The following is a 23104-nucleotide window of genomic DNA, read 5'->3' on the forward strand; positions in this document are numbered from 1 at the left end:
TGTCTGTCTAAACAAACCTTTCCGAGAATATACCTTTTGTGGCTTTTCTCCTTCAGTCTGGACCGATTAGTTTGTACTGTCAGTATCTGGTCGAAAGGCTTCCGGAACCCATGGTGTTTTGAACTGGGTACAGTCCCATAGTTTGAGTATCGCTGGCGTTAGGAAATATCACACGTCGACTTCCTACTGATTAAAGACCGGGCATTTTTATCTATGCAGAAGAAAAGTTATAGAACGATAGACTTTTAACAAATAGAAATAAATTACGTACATACAGATTGTTCAAGTCCAATTTAAACGCCGGAGCTTACCTAAGTTCGATATCAAACTGACGTCGTCGCAGTATACTAGCCAACCCAGATATAATCTTAACAACCTGTAAGAGTCTCCCGGGGGTTCATGGCCTGGAAGTAGACAAACGTAATTTCCTTCTTTGAAAATAGTGTCTATTCAGTGGGAGAGACCGAAAATACTGGCATCTACTTAGTGGGACTTGACGTAGGTGAGTGATCTTAAAGTGTCTACGTTGTGGGACGCAAGAAAAAGGCTAAGGCTAGCATAAAGCGGACACTCTTTAATGTGGACACATATTCACCATAGGATATAGGACGACAAATACATTTAACAATAACAAAATGTGATTTACAGGCACTATTAATCTGTCATTTTAAAAGATTTTTTCAAGGTAGACTTAATCAATCAAGTAGTTATAAGAAGTAAAATTTGAACTGTGATATTACTCAGAGAAGTCACTGAAACTATAATTAAAAGGTCACTGGACCAGAGTCACTTCGGATTTGTCTACTTCCCGGTACGACACCCTCCCTGGCCAGATTGAGGTGCGGTACTCTCCCTTTAGAAATTGATGTAGGAAGATTCAGTCGTCCCCGTATCTCCCTCCAGGAACGAATTTGCGAATGTTGTGATCTTGGCGAGATCGACGGTGAATTTCACTTTCTGATTAAATGTAACCTTTATGCAGATATCCGTGCTGATATGATTAAGAACCTTTATAATAATCCACTGTCACCACTACCTGCCCCGGACCTCTTCGTTGCTATAAATGTGTGAAGCCATTTTCTGGTGTCCCTCGCCGTGATACTGCTAAAAAGCGGCGTAAAACTAACCTCACTCACTCACTCATTGCTATAATGAAAGCTAATTTTAACTGTCACGCTTTAGCCGCAGGCGTTTTCAATATGTCTGAACGTCGTCTAAAGCATCTTCCTAACAGTCAGTAACATTCATTACATGCTTTACCCATCCACAAGGTTCAACTGTTCTGTGCATTTGTTTTGTGTCATCTGGTAATATTGCCAGTTAAATAATTTTATGAGTTTTACGCTATATATATTTTAACCTACTTTCAATGTATTATCGTATCTCGTAGGTCTGAATAGGCCGGATATGTTCTACAACCTGTCTATGAAATGCATTTAATATCTAGTAAATATGTGACACGGAAATAAACACATTTTCCTTTTCTTCTTTTATTCACTGGAATGGTGAACTGGTTTCTTTGTCGTTCTCCCTTTGACATTATCTCGCACTCAGTGAGTCTTTAAGCAAGTCCCGAATAGAACTCAACCCAAATTACTAAAATCTGCATTTTACTGAGAAACTGAAACTCCAAACAAAAAGCGTTATATCTGACCACTTTCTGAACGCCATTGCTTATTTATAACACAAATGAATATTGGTCTCATGTTCCGTTCAGCCATTATGCCGAAAGCCTGTTCTGTGTTTATGCAAGACATGATATACAAATCATTTCACCTGTCAAACCAATACCAACCTTGTATGCCTCTGATGGAACTGTTTTCGTGATTTTAATACACAGTATTATTGCTTTCATCTCTAGTACGTGATTAGTTTGAACATGAGTGCAGACATTGAAGTTGTTCTATGAATCCAGAGACCATAAAATAAACCATCTGTTACATCAACGGACACACCAGAGACAGTGTAGTCTTATTATATATTATGGTCTCAGCCGGTTCACACAGAACGCAAAACCACGTGGTTGCTGATTTTGTTTGTATACACACACGTTTGAAATTGTTTCCACGGTCGCATCACGTGTCATTGGCGACAAATTATCGCGTATAATGCTCTCTACCAATCACAATCCGTATTTGCAAATTGTGCGAGGCCAACAATTGGTTCCCCGTTATACCGCGATCTGCCGGCAGAGGTGACGCAAATTTACCTCTAGCATTATTTGATCAGGTTGGTCTCGGTCCGAACATGGCTGGCGATGTGAGGGTGAGTATTTTGAATTAATGGAATAGATGTAGCCGGTTTTAACGAATCGTGGTATTTATGCACATCGCGTTTCTGTCTTGACTTGAAATCACGAGTGCGTGAATTTATAACGACAGTTTGTTTTTCTCCACGCTCGATGGATTGTTTATTTCGTAACAGGGGACGTCTCAAAATCTCCTTTTCACATTGTATGCATAATGGGCTCACTGTATAGGCATGGTTAATTGTCAAGAGCAATGTATTTCAATCATATCATGATTTGTGTGTCTGCATGTCTGCTGTCTGTTTGTCAGTTGAGTAATGCGTTGACAGATGTAAATGTATCACCGCATTACTGACGATTAAGTATATCAAAGTGGACAACAACCCACCTGGACAAAATCCCAACCTGACAAAATCCAATAGCACAAATTGTCTGCTGTATCCTCACAAAAGCCCAAGAGTGTGAAAAATAACATACAATTTATTGTTAATGCAATTCTCCTTGCACACTGACAGGTAATATTACTCTATGGGTAGCCTCTTAGTGTACAAAATCCATCTTATTCCAATTTAACTTCTGTTATATCGGTTGTCAGTACTTACATTTTGTAACACTGATAGAACTGTCATCATCACAGACACATTGATGCAATATATAAGTGCAGCCACTGGCCTCAGTTCTGAAAACATGCACATCGACTTAAGGACTGTTCATAATTTATGGCTAGAGGGTGATGATGATTTTTCAGCATGTACAGTGTGAATCGGAATGACTCCCCCCTACTTAATTTATGGCTAGAGGAGTGATGATAATTATTAAAGGGCACATGCAAAGTAAAACACAACTTTGCAGATTCTGATACCTTTTGGTATGCACTTACCAAAACAAATTATCAAAAATGCCAATTCAACCTGTAAAATTAAAAAAAAAAAACGCAATGAAAAAAACAATGAAATCGGATTTCAAACGATTCACTAATTTTCCCCCGGCGCTTTGGGAAAAGTAGTTTCCACAACTAAGCTGCACTGCGCTCATAACACATGCTCAGTGAATAGGTTCGTGGAGCATGAAACAGTATGCCTGAAGTATGAGGTTGTGAGCAGCAGTCTTGGTTGTTTACACGAACAAGTAAATAATCTACTTGTTATATTAAAAAAAAATTCCTGTCTGGGTATATTTCAATGTCATATCTTGCTTTGATAAACAACATTTGAGTAGCACCATTAAAATTAATTCATGAATATTCTATTGTGCTTGTAAATAATTAGTTCAACTCATGAAAAGATACGATTCATTTCAGTGAATGCACCATCCATCAATCTATATAAAATCAGAGAGTTTTTCACTGGGTCAGAGTGAGGCTACATTGGTTTTTGAATTCTTACGATGTTTTGATTTGGTTTCCAAAAGACACCTGTCAGGGATCAGTCCCTGAATTCTACCATTCACACTCGCCAATGTTTGATTTTATACATGCCCATACACTAAAGACTATTTTCAGTGTGTCTAGCCAACCGTCTCAAGATACTTTAGTCTCTTCACTGATAATACTCAGCTGGTGATTTTGCATGTCTTTTGTCAAGGTAGTTGGTTGGTTGGTTGTTTAATGCCACCCCCAGCAATATTCTAGTTATTTGGAGTGCTCTGTAAATAATCTAGTCCGGGCCAGACAATCCAGTGATCAACAGCATGAGCATTGATCTAGTTGGGATATGCTGACATGGCATATGGGGTAATGATCTGCTGGGGAACTGCTCTACATCCAAATAAAAGAATCAATCAGTCCAGTGATTAACAGCATGAGCATCAATCTATGAAATTGGGATATAATGCATGTCATCCAAGTCATAACGAGATGGACCACATCAGTATTTTACCGGGTTACCTAGGTTACCAGGGGATGACATGTCTCTTAAATATTTTCTTTCCCGAAAATATACTGAACTACTTTAGAAACGCATCATTTGATCATTTGCTTGAATGGTGAATTACAAATAGGAAATTGTCTCCTGTTACACCCATGTGATAGGGTAGACAGCATAAAACAAATCCTGGAGTCTGTGCACATTTGTAATTAACATTCAAGGCTTTCTAATATGTGTTTCCCTTTATACCTCTTGACCATGTTTTATGGTCCCAAATTCATATTTCAAGTCATGAGCAACTTTAATGAAAATATTTGGGTGGTGTGTTTCTAAAGTAGTTTAGTATATATGATGAAATGTTTTTATAGGTTGTAAATCAATTATGCCTTGCTATCCACTTTTTGAATTCAATTTAATTTAAATTTTAAATTTCATATTGTTCCATGTTTATTCACAAGTAGAGTTTGTAAAAGAACTAGACGTGAAATCAACAATCGACAAAGAAATGTGCAATTGACTGTTGTATTATGAAATTTGACTACATTCACAAATCATTACAAATCACTAGAAAGGTATTACCATGGCAGTTCCAAACAGACTAGCAGTTCAATCTGCAAAATCCCAGTAACATCATGGCAAGGGACTCCTGCAACTGGCTCCACATGTACCCATGTTGGGAATCAAACAAGGGCCTTTGGCATGATGAACAAAAGCTTTAACCACTTGTCTACCCTACTGCCCAAGTAAAATACTTTTTCAGTGCAACATATGTCATATTTGGGATCTCACTTTATTAGTAAAGAACAAATTCTAGTACTTTTGTGGTTGAGTCCCATCCGGGATTCGAACCCGCACCCTCAGAGTCAGGCACCTAATCGCCAGCTCACAAAGTCAGCCACCTAGCCTGCTCAGCCACTGTGACATCGACTTTTCCAAAATTATTTGAAGATTTTTGTGATCGGAATGATGATCAAATTACAAAAAGACCCATGCCATTTCTTTCAAGTCTGTTGTATTTTTTAACAAAATGTATCAAAATTTATGCTCAGTACCAAGTGTTTGAACTGGTCTACAGTCTACTTAGTCCATGTAGTCATTGACCGCAGGTATAGAAGCTGACCTACTGACCATCTTGAACTCCAGACTTAAGGCATTGTGTAGACTTCACTATCAGTTGCTGTGGCTGCAGGGATAGTGGGAGTCCACTGAAGCATTTGCTCTGTACACTTAAAACCTAGGCTTGATTCCCTAAACGTGTGTCTGAAATCTCTCCAGCAGGTATTGAAGCCATGGTACCTGAAAAACAACCCATCAAAATATCCAGTTGGAATTGGTCTTCTGGAATCCATGTCTCTTGGGGGAATTGTTGATCAAGTTGCTTGACTTGTCATTAAATCCTACTTGTGTTGATCAGTCCTCATGATTTCTGTCACTGGATTGTAAGGTGTGGATTCAGATATTTACTGACTGCCCTCATATAGCTGGAACACTGGCGAATCGAAGCGAAGCGAAGCGAAGCAAAGCAAAGCAAAGCAAAGCAAAGCAAAGCAAAGCAAGAAATAATCTGGTTTTGGTTCTTGCAGGCATGCAGTCTTAGTTGTCTGGAGCTTGTCTACCAGTTTTAGATGAAATGGGAGATATACAGACATTTTTTGTCTGATGTTGTTTGTTAAATGTCTTACTAAGCAATATTTCAGATACATGATAATACTCCCAAAATATTTGAGCCAGGACCAGACTATCCAGTGACTGACATCATGACCAATGACCATGCAATAAGGATATGATACAATGACACTTGTTGTCCAAGTCGGCGAGCATGACCACCTGATCTCATAATAGTCGCTTGTAACAATGGCCACTGAATACCAATTCCTTCCCAGATCCTCAAATATTAATTGCACTGTAACCTTGGTAACATGTATGTAATATTTCTTCCACAGTCTCTGGGTAAACCAGGTTTTAAGTTCACCAACTGGGCAACGACCTACTCATGTCGACCAGAACTCTACTTTGAGCCGGAAACTACAGATGAAATCAGACAGGTATTGCATTCAGTTAATCAAGAAGTAATAAAAATGATGAGTAGGATTGCCTCCTGGGCAATATCGAAAGTCTTCAGACTTCCCGCACAGATCTTACTGTTACCTTTACTTATCTGTGTGTGTGTGTGTGCAGGCATGCGCTCGTGCGCGTGCAACCTTTGGAAATATTCCATCAATATGATGCCGGAGGACATCAGAAATAGGCTTCACACATTGTACCCATGTCAGGATTCGAACCCCGGGTCTTTGGTATGATGAGTGAGTGCTTTAACTGGGCTACCCCACCACTGCCATTAGACCTCCTATAACTTCAACATCATTTCAATAGTCTTTATTCAGTTCAATGTGTGGGCCATCGGCCATATGTACCACAACAAGGTCCATGCATTATACAAAGATTTATGCAAGTACAGCAAAGCTGTGAAAGCAATACAATCAGTTTGGTAGAGAATTTATTCATGTGTGTCCAAGAATGAAAATAATATAGCATTCCACAATTTTTAATGCCTAGTTTTATACTATCAAGTAAATGTACAAAAGTCTAAGAGAGAGCTCACTGTCTATACATCACACAGGAATGTATGCAAAAAACAGCAAGGCCATATGATGATACAATTGATCAGTATTGCAAAATATAAATAATTATCCATGTGTAGCTGAGCATGAAATGCATTCGACGTTCAATGATGCTGATTTTACACTACAGAGGAAATATACAATAGTATGAAGAAGAATTATGCAAATATGACAAATACGTACAATCGACAAAAACTTGAGTACTAGTGGATTAACAGATCATATCAGATGCTGCCTGCACAGCATGGGTGATATGCTAGACCACTATCAATGGTGCAAAGATGATATACCATTCCACATTCAATACTGCTTAGTTTTACTTTACAATATGAGTAGAAAAATTCTAAAGCTAAGTCCTTTATGCAACTTGGTCCAAACATTTATTGGCAGAACTTACGTAAGTACAACAAGACTATATAATGGAACATTCAGTTTTGCAGGCTGTTTAGCCATGTATACCCAGGCATAAAAATGATCCCTTCTAAGTTCTTTGACGCATAATATTATACTACAAAGTGACATACAAAAGTTTATTAGGGCACATGCAAGTTCAGTATGTACATACAGTCGTGCCCCGTTTATCCGAACACTTGTGTTTTTATTGAAATTGCCTGGATAAGCGAATTTTCGGATATCTGAATCACGGCCATATGTATAAGAAACGTACAAAGAAATGAACATAGTAGGCATCAGACACAATCTTTATTGATTACGGTACATATAAACAAATATCAGTGCATACAATTTCTCATACCTGTTCATGCAGTTATGCTGGCTTGAAGAAATCAGTCATAGCCTTTTGCACTGGCTGTATAGAAAAGCGAGAGGACTTTTGTCAGTCAGTTCGTCACTGTCGACATGCACAGTTGCAACTTGTGCACAGGATCGCACTACATCGCGAAGGCCATGTCTACTTGTGGGTCCTCATTTGATTGGATAATATCCACATGATGAAAGCAGTTAGCAATTGTCTTTTTGCTCACAGCTGTCCAGGCTTGCTTGATCATCCGGATTAATTAATTATCGTGATCAACAAATTGACACGCCTCAAAATTAACTCAATGTCACCTTGCTACTCAGAGGTAATTAATCTTCTCACGCTTCAAAGACCACCGACTTCTTTGTTATGTCACGCGATGCCCTCGGTAATTGCGTGGGTAAACATACAGGTGCTCAGCCATCCGGATATATGAGACAAAAATGCACATAATTTAGTGTTTTGTTTAGTTAATTTTATTGAATGATTATTCAGATGTGTCCAGACATGAAATACATAACATTCCACAATCAATGATGAATAATTTAATTTAACGTAACAAGCTAGATATACAAGAACTTTAAGAGAAAGACTTGAGTCATAGCAGTTGTAACAGACCATATCAAATGCAACCTGTTACGTAAGATCATAATATTTCAAATATAACAGTTCCAGGTTTATGCTTGCTTTTCTGGCCCAGTTCAAGAAAGAAACCATAGCTCGAGGACCATGCTTAATACACTTTCAACTTTATCTTTATGATTGGGCTAAGTTTAAGAGATGTTAATGCTAAAACCCTCTTTAACACTGACAAACAGTAGTTTTGTCTGTAAAGGCATTCTATCACCCAAAACTTCTCTAGGAATCAATATTTCTGTCATTAAAGCTTTCAGCCCTCAGTGAAACTACTGTATAATTTGACCCGTGTAAGTCCCGGGGTAGAATAGGCCTTCAGCAACCCATGCTTGCCACAAAAGGTGACTATGCTTGTCGTAAGAGGCCACTAACGGGATCAAGTGGTCAGGCTCGCTGACTTGGTTGACACATGTCATCGGTTCCCAATGCGCAGATGGATGCTCATGTTGTTGATCACTGGATTGTCTGGTCCAGACTTGATTATTTATAGACAGCCGCCATATAGCTGGAATATTGCTGAGTGCGGCGTAAAACTAAACTCACTCTCTCACTACTGTATAATTTGTTTGAAAAATAGAAATGTATTAAGATAGCAATATGAAATTGAGAAGTAACAGTGCATTAAATCCACTCTCGCACCCTCTATCGACCGAACTGTCTTTCAAGCAAACCCATAGAGTTACGATTCCCTTGGGATGTTCTTAACGAATTTCCTATAACGCAACTTGTGATTGAGGCCATTTCAGTAAACACTGACAAGACCACATTCTTCAGTTTTCAAGATATTCTATATATGGCAAGTGTTATCTGTTTGGAAGATATCATAAGGAATAATAGGTCTTTTATTTTATCAGGAGGGAGGTAAAGTGAGTGCATATGCCCAAATATATGCTGAGAGAAACAAACAAAGAATCGCAGGAAAATTCAACCATTCCTTTAATATTTGCCAGTTTTCATCACTGCAGAACCATTCAAAGCTGGTGATGAAAACTGGATAGGAGCGCTTGAATTGTCCAGTGATCTTTTATTTGTCTCTCTCAGTATATATATACTATAGATCAAAGTATTGTCAAAACTGTGTACCATTGTGTATCTTTGGCCCAGTTATTCCATGACACCTTGGCACCAAAAAATCAACTGCCATATGCTGACCTTTGCACACTTGTTGGATCATCATTGCTTTGTGCAATGAGCCAAAGTACAGTTAATATCTCTGGCGAAGGTAAGACTAGCGTTGAGGTTTTTTCTACTTATTTTCAGATACTGACCTTTGCACAGAAGAAGGGTAAAAAGGTGAAGGTCGTTGGATATGGCCATTCCCCTTCCGATATTGCCTGTACCACCGACTACATGATCAGCCTCAATCGCTACAACAAAGTACTGAAGGTGGGCTAAAGGGCATAAGGGTTAGAGTGTTTGCTTACATCACACAAGTCTGGTTTGAATCCCTTCATGATGTTCATACAGTATGTCAGTCTGGAGGTTTTCTCATCTGGCATAGGTGTATGTCAGTTGGCACGTAGGGAACTTTTAGTAGAATGATGACACCTTCAGTGTGGCCTAGTGGAAGTGGAACATAAAATGATAAGATACCAATTTATGAAAAAGAAGATAAGACGGTGATAAGACAGTTATTTATATTTTTGTCAGATAACAGGTGGAAGGTTAAAAAAAATTGAATGTAAAAATTCAGATATTGTGTCTTGATAAGGGATGACTTGGTGAATTAGTAGTCACAGAATTCATTCATGATTATCATGATTCATGATTATTTGCTGGTACTCGTCCAGACTAGTATTTTGCTTTGGTACTGATACTCCTTCAGTTTGATAATGGTAAGAATGATAATATGGCCACTTACATAGCGCTGAACTCCATGCTGAAGGACATTCTCTAGGCACATACACCATGACATCATTACCCTGGAAAACTCAAACTGCCTGTGATGTGCTAGAACGTTAATAAGAGGTGAGATGCTAGAACAATATTTTATTTTCTGCTGTGTGAACAAAGGCAGTTTTACACAACCTCACTTGCCTAAGGTCGTGTGCTTTGTTGTTTTTAAGAACAGAAGTCAAAGAAACTCATGCCTGTACATAGCCAAAATTTGGTTTATTTTTCCTTATCCTGACTCATGCTTTTTATGCTTGTCTTCTTCTGTGCAAATGGTAGTGGAACAATTGAATCCTGTGTAGTTCTCTTTGAAGAGGACGTAAAAGTACACTCACCCATGAGTGGACAGATGTCTGAACAAGAAATGTTTGACTGGATTAACATAGGCAGATTACATCACAGCATCCTCAGATTGTTCGTCATCTTCAAAGTAGTCATCAATAGTAATAAATTCATTGTCTTGTCTATTACATTCTTCACAAGGTATAGATGAAAAATGGTAGTTTTGAAAGTACGACCAAGAGCTTTGAGCTATCGCATTTAGTTTGGGGTAGAATAATTTCCCTACTTTTAAGTGATTCATGGTATGCACACCCTTGCAACATGATTTCACTTATAGCTAGCTGAGGTCAATTCATTGTCAATCAACTTCAAAATGGTGGATGCAAGTGATTAATTTATTTACTCTAAGTGATTCATGGCTTGTTAAACACAAACTGTGTTCCAGCCTCATTGTTTTATCAACCTTTATCTGACAAATTATTGATTGAAGTGTTTTTTGTTTCTTGTTCCCAGGTAGACAAGGACTCACTGCAGGTGACAGTGCAGGGCGGTTGTCTTGTGCGGGATCTCAACAATAATATACTGCCGTCACAGGGCATGGCTTTCAGTGTGTAAGTCAGGCATTGTCAGTGAGTCAGATGATACCTTGAGAGTAAGTCAGAAGTGACCCTTTGTGTGTTAGTCATACATGACCTTCCTCTACAAATTGCTGCATGTGTCTTTATCTTTCTATGTTGATTAAAATCACTGCAAGATGGACTTACAGTCTAGGTTTGAGAATTGCATTTTATATACTAGAGAAAAGTATTAAGAAAATATTTTTAGGCCAGATAAATGGCGTGTATGAAAAATGGCACCCAATAAAACTTCCATCCTCATCCTGAGAATCTGTCTTGTACTGAGATTAGAGTATGACAGTTCCATCAGCTGTTCCTAACCCTGTGATGGTTAATTGTCAGATTGGGAACAGTGTCGGAGCTGACTGTTGCTGGTGTGATATCAACTGGAACCCATGGCACTGGCGCCAACTTTGGCACAATATCTTCATTTGTGAGTAAAATGAAAAACAGTTTGCACATGTTGTTTCAGGGTTTAACATGTTGGACATCAGGATCCACTTGCACAGTGATTTTAGCATTACGATGATCGTAAGCCATTGTTCAAGTATTGGAGTTGCGATCACCTTAGCGCCAAGATAATTTTGTGCAAGTGGACCCAGTTCAAGAGTAGAGGAGATGTGCTCTAATAAATGCTCTTACACTCAGTGTCTTCTCGGAGAAGATGGATGGTTCAACCCTTGTCTTTGTTATACCCAAAGATGCCTAACGATGGAATTTGTTGGTTTGGGCTAACGCAGGTCTCGGCAATATTTCAGATATGTGCTCATTGTCTGTAAATAATTGAGTCTGGACCAGACATTCTAGTGTTCAACATTGTAAGCACTGACATGTGCAACTGGGATATGATGGTGTGTCCACCAAGTCTGACCTCCTGATCCCGTTACCGCCTCTTACAACAAACGTAGTCTACCATGCTAACGTAGATATTAGGGGTGACAAGCTTGGGTTGCTGAAGATCAAGTCCATCCCCCCTAACCTTCCAACTTATGTCAGTGGTGTTGAAGTTTCTTCACTGCTTTCTCATCTGTTGGAGGTTTGGACAGAATGACAAGCAATATGTCTAAACTTTTAAATGCAATGCTTGTATCCAATGAGTCTGTTTCTGATGTTAAGCTGTATCTCTAGCTAGCATTTTGTCATGAAATAGAACTAATTCTACTTGTGCGTTCATAGTTTTGATTTTGGTGTTTAGGTTGTTGCCATGGAGGTCATGACTGCATCAGGGGAGATCCTGGAAATTTCTGCAGAGAAGAACAAGGAGTTATTCCCTGCAGCTACTCTGTCCCTAGGGAGTCTTGGCATTATCCTCACAGTGACATTCCAGTGTGAACCGGCATACAACCTCCACCAGAAACAGTACCCAGCTAAACTAGACCAGGTAACAGACAGTGAGTGAGTGAGTGAGTGAGTGAGTGAGTGAGTGAGTGAGTGAGTGAGTGAGTGAGTGAGTGAGTGAGTGAGTGAGTGAGTGAGTGAGTGAGTGAGAGAGTGATCGATCCTCACAGTGACATTCCAGTGTGAACCAGCATACAACCTCCACCAGAAACAGTACCCAATTAAACTAGACCAGGTAACAGTGAGTGAGTGAAGTTTTACACCACATTTAGCAACAGCCCAGCAATATAGTGAAGGGGACACCAGAAATCGATGTCATACATTGTGCCAAGGTGGAGAACAGAACCGAACTCTTCAGCATGACAAGTGAACACTTTAACCATTCTGTTACTGCACCGCCTAAAGTATAGACGGAAAAGGGTGGTCAGTACTGAGTTATAGAAAGAAAAGGGAGGTCAGTACTGACGTATAGAAGGAGAAGGGAGGTCAGTACTGACGTATAGAAGGAAAAGGGAGGTCAGTACTGACGTATAGAAAGAAAAGGGAGGTCAGTACTGATGTATAGAAGGAAAAGGGAGGTCAGTACTGACGTATAGAAGGAAAAGGGCAGTCAGTACTGACGTATAGAAGGAAAAGGGCAGTCAGTACTGACGTATAGAAGGAAAAGAGCATTCAGTACTGACCATGAGAGGTTGAGTAGTTCAGTGTATGATTGAGACTGAGGGGTTGTCTTGTTCAGTGACATGTAGAAGGAAAAGGGAGGTCAGTACTGACGTATAGAAGGAAAAGGGAGGTCAGTACTGACGTATAGAAGGAAAAGAGCACTCCGTACTGATTGAGACTGAGGGGTTGTCTTGTTCAGTGACATGTACCAACGTGAAATGTCTGAAAGACTTATCTCCTCGTCTCTCCTCCAAGAACATGATTTTCATGAAATAAGTCTCCCTGAGACACTGTTTTACCTATAACCAAGTCTGATGCGTCTATTGTAATTAGAATTTGTGCTGATCAGCTCTTCGGTTCGTGGGGTCAGGTTAATGTCCTTAGTTTTTCAATATTTAAAGGCGATTACATGAGACAAGTGCACAATTAAATGTGATCCTCATAGATTTACATATATATGTTTACAAGTGTTTTTGTCCAACTGAATATTTAATATATAGATATTTCATCATTTAACAAGGAGATACACATCAAAATAAAATCATTTTATGTATGTTTTATGTTATTGTTGCAATGTTAATTGTTGATTAAATTGATTATGTGAATAATTCCTGATACTTTGTAGAATAAGTGACTAAATATCCCTGTTCAACAATTTCTTTATTTATTTTAGCCAACGAGAAACAGCTGAGATTCAGTTCACAGGAACTGTTTCCATGGAAACACATGTTCTTTAATGCTGTGGATGCAATATGTAGATACTAACACTGTTATCATCACTTGCTTGATAATGGTGTTAGAATCTACATCAAAACATTGCATAAATTGCAACAAAGAAGTTGTCTTTCCATGAAAAATCATTCATGTTGATCATACCAGTCGAAAAAGAGATTAGGCTTGTGTGATTGATACAGAAATTACTTCAAATGTTCACGTGTGACTGATCTGGGACTTGTTCCAGGTACTGGAGAATCTAAACACCTATGTCACATCCTCTGACCACTTCCGATTCTTCTGGTTTCCTCATACCGATGACGTCGTCTGTTACCATGCAAACCGAACCAAAGAGGTCAGACTTGTTCACTAAAGTGTTACTGTAGCGTCATCTTCAATAAACTTATATTCAGTGTCTGTCAGAAATACAGGAGTATATGATATTTATTTTTGTGAAGATCCTGGTTAGTACTGGTCTTCAGTAACCCATGCTTGTCCAAGAGGCGACTAACGGGATTGGTAGTCAGGTTCACTGGTCGACACATGTTATCATATCTGAATTGTTAAAGGGGCACTGATGCGGAGCGAATAATGTTTCTCGCCAACGGTCTAATTACGAAATCAAACCGCAAATTGGTCAGCGCCCGCTCCTTCGACCGTGGCGGACAAAGGAACTGGGCTCCTGTCCATATTAGCAGAATTTCTTCACCTAAACAGTCGGGAGGCCGGATGCCCATCATATGCCATTTGTTTAAAAATATCCATGGTATTCCTTGTCTGATCGTAACCAAATATCCCAGCAGTGTAGTTCTTTTCGGATGCTTGGATGGTATAGTTACTGATCCAATTTGATCCTATTTCAGTGTTTTTAACCTGATATTTAATCATGTTACATGAAAATATGATGTCTACAGGCACGTAGCCATTTGTTTCAGTACGGAAGATTGCAAAGCTTTATATTTAGGTAATTCTGAGTGCTGGTTCAGCTGTGATAGCAAATATCTTACGAACATTTTGGTAGCTATGGTAATAAAATGGTTTATTATTTATGATAATAAAAACACACAGTTGATATGCCTTTGGTAGAGAAATCTGAAAATTTTCTTACGTAAAAAACCCTTATTTCACCTATTTACCCAAGTACACAGCAAATGCCCATGTGTATTCCTTATGTAACGAAATTCCATTGGTATCCTCAAAACAGTTTCGGCCCAATAGTGTTTTCAGGCTGCATGCGACACTGGGATTACATCTTCCTTGCTGTAACTCGCGTTTGATGATGTAAACCTACACGTGTTATTTGTCATCATTCTCTGGATGGTCAATTAATGAATTTATAACAGGTATAATTAGTAGTAACACAACTTCGGTTACTCAACAAAGGTTCCCATTTGGCATTTCTCCTGTCTGGAGTAAATACTCAACATTATAAATTAAGGTCTGTAATGGCAAATGTATTGTATGTTATGTAATATGTGCATGTAAGTGATGCAAGAGGGTTTATCAACTAAGTTACAAAAACAAACATCGATCAAAGGATTAACCGATAACTCACCGATTGATTAATTACTTTTATCTTCTAGCGGATTTGTCAAAAGGCAGTGTGTGTAGATGACTACACCCTGTCGTAAAGTGTAAGTGCAAAAACAACATCCTCCCTTCAAAGAATTAACCACCCTTGCGTTGACTGATTGATTGCTCATTATTGGTTAACTAAATTACTTAGAATAGTGGACATCATACAATTAGTTGCCAGGTGTGCTATATTGGGAGACCAATCAGAGGTTTATCTGGTTTTCACCAACGAAAGACGTGAAACGATGTGTTTACTTTTTCGCAAATGAGACAGTTGTAAGACACGCGACACAGAACAGGATTACTTACCAGCTGCAGATGAATGGAATACGATTTCTTTTACGTGGATATTGATGGATACATTCCTGAACAAGGTAGTAGCCTGACATCGTTGCTATAAAATTAGTCTGTTTTACATTCATTTTTTGCATTTTGTTTTAATTTATTTGTTGTAGCATTCAGCAGAATCTGTATGACAGAAAAAACACACTAGATCGCGTATGTGTGTGAAATAGGATCCACATTGGCATTCTATACAATGTATAAATGTTGCCGTTATGTTAGAAATTTACTATGAGTATAAGCAGATCGTGTGTTCTTTTATTAATTTTCAGAATCATACAAGTGTGACAATAAACTAACTAAGGTTATGAGACAAAATATAGAGACGTTTTCCGTCCTAATAGTTTTTTATCATTTCTGCCACGGGCAGATGATTAACCTTCAAAGTGTTTCATTTGTTTTCATAATACATTTTGAAAGAAGTAAAAAATGACTTCACCTCAGTTAATCTGTCTATAATTAAACTATCAGTTGCGCCTACGGACTGCGCAGCAGAGGTCACGAACCAGTCACGAATTCTGGGATATCATCCGGGTACTCATGGGGGAAAAACAATAACAAAAGTTTACACCAGTCCACGGAAATTGCTCCGCATCAGTGCCCCTTTAAGGCAGATGCTCATGTTGATCAGTGGATTGTCTGGTCCTGAACTGATAGTTTAAAGACCGTTGCAACAGCCTGACTATTGCTTAGTGCATGTTAATCAACAAACCATTCAACTTTATTTTTATATTTTTGTATCATCAAAGCTTGTCATGGAGTCAATAAAGTGCCTGTTGATGATGTTAAAATGTTGATATGCTAGCAGTGTCATGACATTCTGACATACAATTTGTCTGATAGTTCTGCATGTTTCAGGAGCCCTGTGTGAAAGGGAACTGGTTCTGGGACATGTTGGTGGGCTACTACATTCTGCAGATCCTTTACTGGCTCAGGTATTATCACAGATCCTTTTCTGACTCATGTTGTGGCACAGATCCTTTACTGGCTGAGGTAGTGACACTATCCTCTACTGGGTCAGGTAGTGACACAGATCTTTTACAGGCTCAGGTTTGACATGGATCCTCTACTAGCTCAGTTAGTGATACATCCTTTACAGAGTCAGGTAGTGACACAGATCCTTTACTGGAACAGGCAGTGACACAGAACCTATTTTAGTTCAGCTAGTGATACATCCTTTACTGGGTCAGGTGGTGACACAGATCCATTATTGGATCAGGTAGTGACACAGATCCTTTACGACCTCAAATTGGTGACACAGATCCTTTCCTGGATCAGGAAAAGACACAGATTCCGTATTAGGTCAAGTCAGGTAGTGACATAGATCCTATACTGGGTGAGGTAGTGACATCTAGGCCAGATGGTCTCATAGATTGTGTACTTTTTTTCTTACTCTATGTTTTGCACCCTGAAATTCTTCAGATCCTGTACTGGGTCTGTTGGCAGCAAAAGTCCCTCGAGACAGAGATCTTATACTGTCATTGACTATGACCTAACCCCTTCAACTTCCTTGACTATACTCTTACTCTAACAACAGCGCTTAGCTTGCTGTTGGCAACAGGATCTGCCTGGTCAAAGCTGTCATATAGATGGCTGTGGATATAAACTCAGTTTACTCACACTATCTTCATTTCAGCACATTCCTGTCCTGCCTCGTACCGTACATCAACTGCTTCTTCTACCACTCCCTATACTCATCCCACGCTGAGAAGATCGACAGGTCGGACAAGATATTCAACTTCAACTGCCTCTTCAAGCAGTATGTCATGGAATGGGCCATACCCAGGTACAGCTGCACTCATTCCTTCATTCATTACGATTTACAACATCCTCCCAGTTTCCCCATGTGTTTTCTGCTGTTACAGACTGGTAGGTAAAAGCATGGAATTATGACGTCTCACTGTAAAGTAACTGGACTGTGATAAGTGTTGGTCCTGGAAAAATTATGTCCCTTATGGACCAGTATCTGGACCAGAGTTATGTCACTTAGATACCAGTGTGTAAGAGTTATGTCCTCTAGTTTGGCATGTGACAGAGTTATGTCCCTTAGGTATCAATAACTGTGTCTGTATGAGTTATGTGCCTTTGGTAACAGTATCTGAAAGAGTTAAATCCCTTAGGTATCAGTTTTAGTAAGTGGTATGTCCATTAGTATCAAGAGTACAGACACACTTCTCTGTGCTGACACTGTCTTTATCTTCATAAGAGCAAATGTAGTAACAAAATATACCAGTCTTTTTTAAATAGTGACTTTTCAAAAGATTTAAGAAAGTGGGATGATTTTAGATCTGATGATGTTATTGTGTGTTTGTTTTAAATAGATGGATGGAGATTGTTGACTAACACAAAATTTCCAACTTCACCAAAACATTTTGAGTTGAGATGGTATGGGAATTCAGTCTGACAGATAAATTGAAACTGGTCATCAAATTCCTCAATAGTGTTTAAACATCACAGTCAGGCAGTTGGGACTATACCAGTGAAGTAGGGAACATAGACAGTGTAAAGAGCTCCACAACCGAGCTGTCACTGTGAAGAACTCGCAAGAATCTGTAAGAGTAATGTCCCTGGGATCTGGATTGGTTCCAATGGTGCTAGGATCTGCTTGGTTTTTTTTGGCTCTCCCAGATTTCAACTCATGGTTTATGAGCTCATAAAGTGACACTAACATGGGAACGACTGGCATCCTGTCAACTTCAGTCAATGCCAAGAATCTGCTGCAATAAATTTCCAGTGATATTCACTCAACTGGAACTTCAGAAAATATGATTCTGTTGTTGTCAGAGACAAGACGGCTGTGGTGCTGTTTGAGCTGCGGAACTGGATTCTGCAGAGCAGGTTCCCAGCTCACTTCCCTGTGGAGGTCCGCTTTGTGAAGGGAGATAACATCTATCTGAGTCCCGTTCATGGTTGGGACGCTTGCTACATCAATATCATCATGTACAGGTCAGTACACAGCTGGATATACATGTGGAGAAACATCTTGATATATAGTTGAGAAACACTTGCCAATACAGGTGGACATTTATATTCCATTTTATCACAAAATATTGACATACAGGTGACAAAACACCTTGCTATTCTTTGAATGGAATATATTCAGTGTATTTCTGTTGGTTTTGTTTTCCAAGCTCCAGTAATCTACTTGTTTAATGGGCATTCTAGAAGTTGGTGAGTGAAAGATCAAACATACAACTTAATGGATTGCAGTAGGGACCTAAAACAACATAGCACCAGTGATGAAACCAATTCAAAGTCCTATCAACCAAAAATCAGGACTTCCCTTAAAAAGAAACTGGTGGCAGTGTATTTCGATGGCTTCCAAGAGCTGTTTTTTTTCTTTTTTGGAAGCCATTGAAATATGCTGCCATAAAACTTTTGATCAACAGAGACCAAGGAAACTGCATGCCATTGGCTTATGAAGAACTAATCCAACAAAATGCTGTTGAAGCACCATGTCTATTTGTTATCCCCCAGTATGTAATGTGAGAGGGTATAGTCAACGCCTCGTCTGATCGTCCGTCCGTCTGTCCGTCCGTCTGTTGGTAGTCATTTTACTTCTCGAGCATAACTCAGAAACCGTTCAATATTTCAAGAGCAAACTCGATAGATATAATAATCTCAACCTATAGTTGTGCCTTTTGCTATTTACAGAGTTTTCGTGTTTTTATTTATTTTTGTTTTTCCATGGAACATTTTGGGGTTAGCCTATTGGTGGGGTGGGCTTCGTTTCCGGAGCAGAACTCAAAAACCGCTGTATATTTTTCTACAGGACTTGGTAGATATATCAGTCAGAACCTGAAGTGCTGCCTTTTGCTATTTACAGGTTTTTGTAATTTCTTATTTTCTCGGTTTCCATGGAAACGTTTTGGACTTCATCTCAAAATGGAGGGATGGGCTTCATTTCCCTAGCAGAATTAAAACACCGTTCAATATTTTTCTGCAAAACTTGGTAGATATGTGTGGCAGACCCCAAAGTGGTGCCTTTTGCTATTGTCAGGTTTTTGTGATTTACTATTTTCTCGGTTTCAATCGGAGCATTTCACCCTTCGTCTTAAAATGGAGGGATGGGCTTCGTTTCTGGAGCAGAACTCAAAAACTGTTCTGTATTTTTCTGCAAAACTTGGTAGATATGTGTGGCAGACCCCAAAGTGGTGCCTTTTGCTATTGTCAGGTTTTTGTGATTTACTATTTTCTCGGTTTCAATCGGAGCATTTCAGCCTTTGTCTTAAAATGGAGGGATGGGCTTTGTTTCTGGAGCAGAACTCAAAAACTGTTCTGTATTTTTCTGCAAAACTTGGTAGATATGTGTGGCAGACCCCAAAGTGGTGCCTTTTGCTATTTACAGTGTTTTCACATTTTTGTTTTTCCTGGTTTCCATGGAAACAATTCTGACTTTGTCTCAAAATGCAGGGATAGGTTTCGTTTCCAGAGCCATTTGATATCTTTCAACAGATCTTGGCAGATATATGAGACATATTTTGAAGTGGTGCCTTTTGCTGTTTACAGATACATGGCATTTATATTTTTCATGACTTCCATGGAAACGATTCAAACTTAATAAAAAACAAACAAAAACAAGTAACTGTCAGATGGTTTGTCCTTTCAAGTGGGAGAGGGGGGGATATGTCATCTTCTGATGACTCTTGTTGTTACTACTTACTCCCCCCTCTTCCTTGTTGTTAATGTTAATCCACTGTTGTCAAAAGGTATCATGTACATAAGCTTCTCACCATTTGGTTATTGTCACTTTTAGATTGATAATGATGTGATAATGATGTGATAATGATGTGAGAATCTACATAGAAATGTTGCTCAACACAGTAAGGAAGAAGCTGTATGTTTCATTTTTTTAAAAATCTGTCTCTAATTTCATCTATCCTGTATTATCGACATGAATGAACATAATATCTGTAATTATCATATACCGATCAACAATGAGTATACATTGTGTTGTAGACCGTTCAACAAGTTTGTCCCGAATGACAAATATTGGACAGCATTCCAGAAAATAGTCATGGAGGCTGGGGGCCGACCTCACTGGGCTAAGGTGAGACTTTCTTATCCTAAATGCATATGAATGTAAATTGAAATTGAATTAACATGTAATGTCACATGTGATTGAATAATTATGAAATGTTGCTTGAGTTTTAATTACCGAGATGTGGACTCGCTGCCATTGTACAAAAGTTTTTTAAGCTATAATCTGTGGCTTTTCTAAGATCGATGTTCCATTGCATGAATCTACCTGACTTGAAGATAGCCTTAGTAAAGGTAGAGATTTAAAGTTGGTCTGACCCGGCCTTAGTGTTAATTTGAATTGTCCTTCAGGTAAACCCTAAAACTCATAAAGTTCTGCTTAGGTTGTTTTGTACGATGGCACCCTGGACACAGCAACTCGGCACACAAAACTGAGATGTATTGGTTAAATGTTCAAAGCAAAGACCTGAGATGAATTTTTAATATGGGTACAATGTGTGAATCCTGTGTTTGGTGTTCACTGCTATGATGTTTCTAGTTCTTCTCAGAAAGAGATCTCACTTTCGGAACATAGAACAAACTGATGCTAAAGTGTTAATGCTATTATCATTAAACAGCTGCCATGCTCAGTCAACTGGGAAACATGAAATTATTTGATCAGCTTTCTAGAGGTCAATGAATCAAAACATACAACTTTATGGATAACAACTTCTTGTTTATTGCGTAGAGTGACATTTCAGTGAAAGAATGTATACTGAAATATTTCTTCATGCAATGCACAAAAGCTGTTATCAATAAAATTGTATTCTTTTTTATTGAGAATATTTAGAAAATCCTTTGCTCAAGTTTTAGTGAGAGCTACAGTACCATGAAACTATATGTGTCCTTCAATATTTGGTGCAATTACAGGACCACAAGCTTGGACGAGAAGATTTCTTGAAGCTCTACCCAAAGTTTGAGGCATTTTGTAAAATCAGAGAAAGTTTGGATCCTAATGGAATGTTCTTGAATTCAAATCTGGAACGTGTGTTTGGGCAAAGCCCCTCATTCACAAAAATTGTTTGATTTTATGTATGAAATAATACTGATGATATTTATCTTTCTGTTTATTTGTGCTCTGTTGTAAAGACTGGTAAAGTTGCTATGTCAAGTGTAGTTCTAAAATAATGCTCTGTAAACTTATGATGCAACTCCACAATAGTGATTGGTAAATGTTCGTGTAGCTCTACAACTGAGATTGGAAAACTTTTGATGTCATGTGTAGCCCAACCATAAAGATGGGTAAACTTATGATGATATGTGCAGCTGTACGATAAGGATTAGCAAACTTCCGATGTCATGTGCTGCTGTACGATAAGGATTAGCAAACTTACGATGTCAAGTGCTGCTGTACGATAAGGATTAGCAAACTTACGATGTCATGTGCAGCCCTATTGTGAAGATTGGTATCTTATGATGTCAAGGCTAGCTGTACAGTAGATATCTTATGATGTCAAGGCTAGCTGTACAGTAGAAATCGGCAAACCTGACCTGGTTAATTGTAGCTCTACAAACTCTACATACAATGATTGTGTCTCTACAATAAAGATTGTTAAGTTTATGACGATTGTTGCTCCACAATAAAGATTGGTAACTTCACTGGGTTGATTGTATCTCTACAGTAAAGATTAGTGAACCGACTGTTGTACTCTCTATTAGTCTGTTCTTTTATAGTTCTAGGTTTAATCCCTGTAAGCTGATAACCTACTTTGAAAGTCATGATAACTGACTATATCTGATAAGTTCTACAGTCTAGCTTTGTTAACTTCTTATTTCAGTCTTGCATGAATGAAGCGAATGAGCCAAGAACATATTTCTTTTTATACATGTCCTGTAGAAACTAGAAGAAACTCTATTAAATTGCACAACAGATAAATTTGCATTTTTTCTCAGTAGCCGTGGGAGGGACATAGAAAACCTGCTTGTTAAGGTCCAACTTTTGATTTTGTCTGTCAAAACTGCATCAGAATTTCATAAAGTTGCATCAAAGTTTCATCACTTGTGTGAGTGAGTTTCAGTTTTATTTGTAGACCCCTTTTAGCAATATTACAGCAATATCACAGTATGGGAAACCGGAAATATGCGTCACATGTTGCAACATGGCGATCAGTCAGGCAGCAGTGTTGATGAAGGCAGGCAGTTTAATGTACTCCAGTTAATCGTGTGTGCATCCGTGTCCGGTGTCATCAACATGATAACCAGCCTTTACATACAAAGTCACTGATTCCTGAACATTCGACCACGATACGTCACCATCACCATTAAACGATGTAAACACATCACATAATCAAAGGGCGGTAACTGTAAAGCGCTACCTTAAAGCCTGCTGCCAAAGTACGAAAAGCACTGAACATTTATGATACGAAATGTGACCCGAATAATAATTATCACTATCAAAAATTTACAGAAAATACACTCTCATAACTGTACCCATGTGGGAACTCGAATCCGGACCTTTGGCGTGATGAGCCAACGCTTTAACCACTAGGCTACCCTACTGCCCCTAATAGATTGAATTGGTTCCAAATTGCGCA

The 23104-nt window shown here is 38.7% G+C and overlaps 2 protein-coding genes across 3 annotated transcripts in view; both read left to right on the top strand.

Moving 5' to 3' along the window:
- LOC137262209 (large ribosomal subunit protein uL11-like) overlaps positions 1-23104 on the top strand; it is a 394062-nt gene that overhangs the window by 56786 nt on the left and 314172 nt on the right. Inside the window, exon 6 of one of the 2 annotated variants that reach the window (XM_067800003.1) lies at positions 18844-18858. The exons of the other annotated variant lie outside the window; for it this stretch is intronic. Within the exon in view, the coding sequence (XP_067656104.1) occupies positions 18844-18845 (2 nt within the window). The 3' untranslated portion in view covers positions 18846-18858. Of the gene's footprint in view, positions 1-18843; positions 18859-23104 lie in introns of those variants that run through there. 2 annotated transcript variants of the gene reach the window in all.
- On the top strand, positions 2152-22446 carry LOC137262206 (L-gulonolactone oxidase-like). The gene is made up of 12 exons (XM_067800001.1): positions 2152-2265; positions 6057-6158; positions 9388-9513; positions 10816-10913; positions 11262-11352; positions 12115-12300; positions 13882-13989; positions 16410-16486; positions 17188-17337; positions 18336-18497; positions 20511-20601; positions 21441-22446. The coding sequence occupies exons 1-12, from the start codon at positions 2248-2250 to the stop codon at positions 21594-21596; spliced, it is 1365 nt and encodes a 454-aa protein (XP_067656102.1). The 5' UTR covers positions 2152-2247; the 3' UTR covers positions 21597-22446.

This window comes from Haliotis asinina, chromosome 14 (genome assembly GCF_037392515.1).
Source record: "Haliotis asinina isolate JCU_RB_2024 chromosome 14, JCU_Hal_asi_v2, whole genome shotgun sequence".
Lineage (NCBI taxonomy): Eukaryota > Metazoa > Mollusca > Gastropoda > Lepetellida > Haliotidae > Haliotis > Haliotis asinina.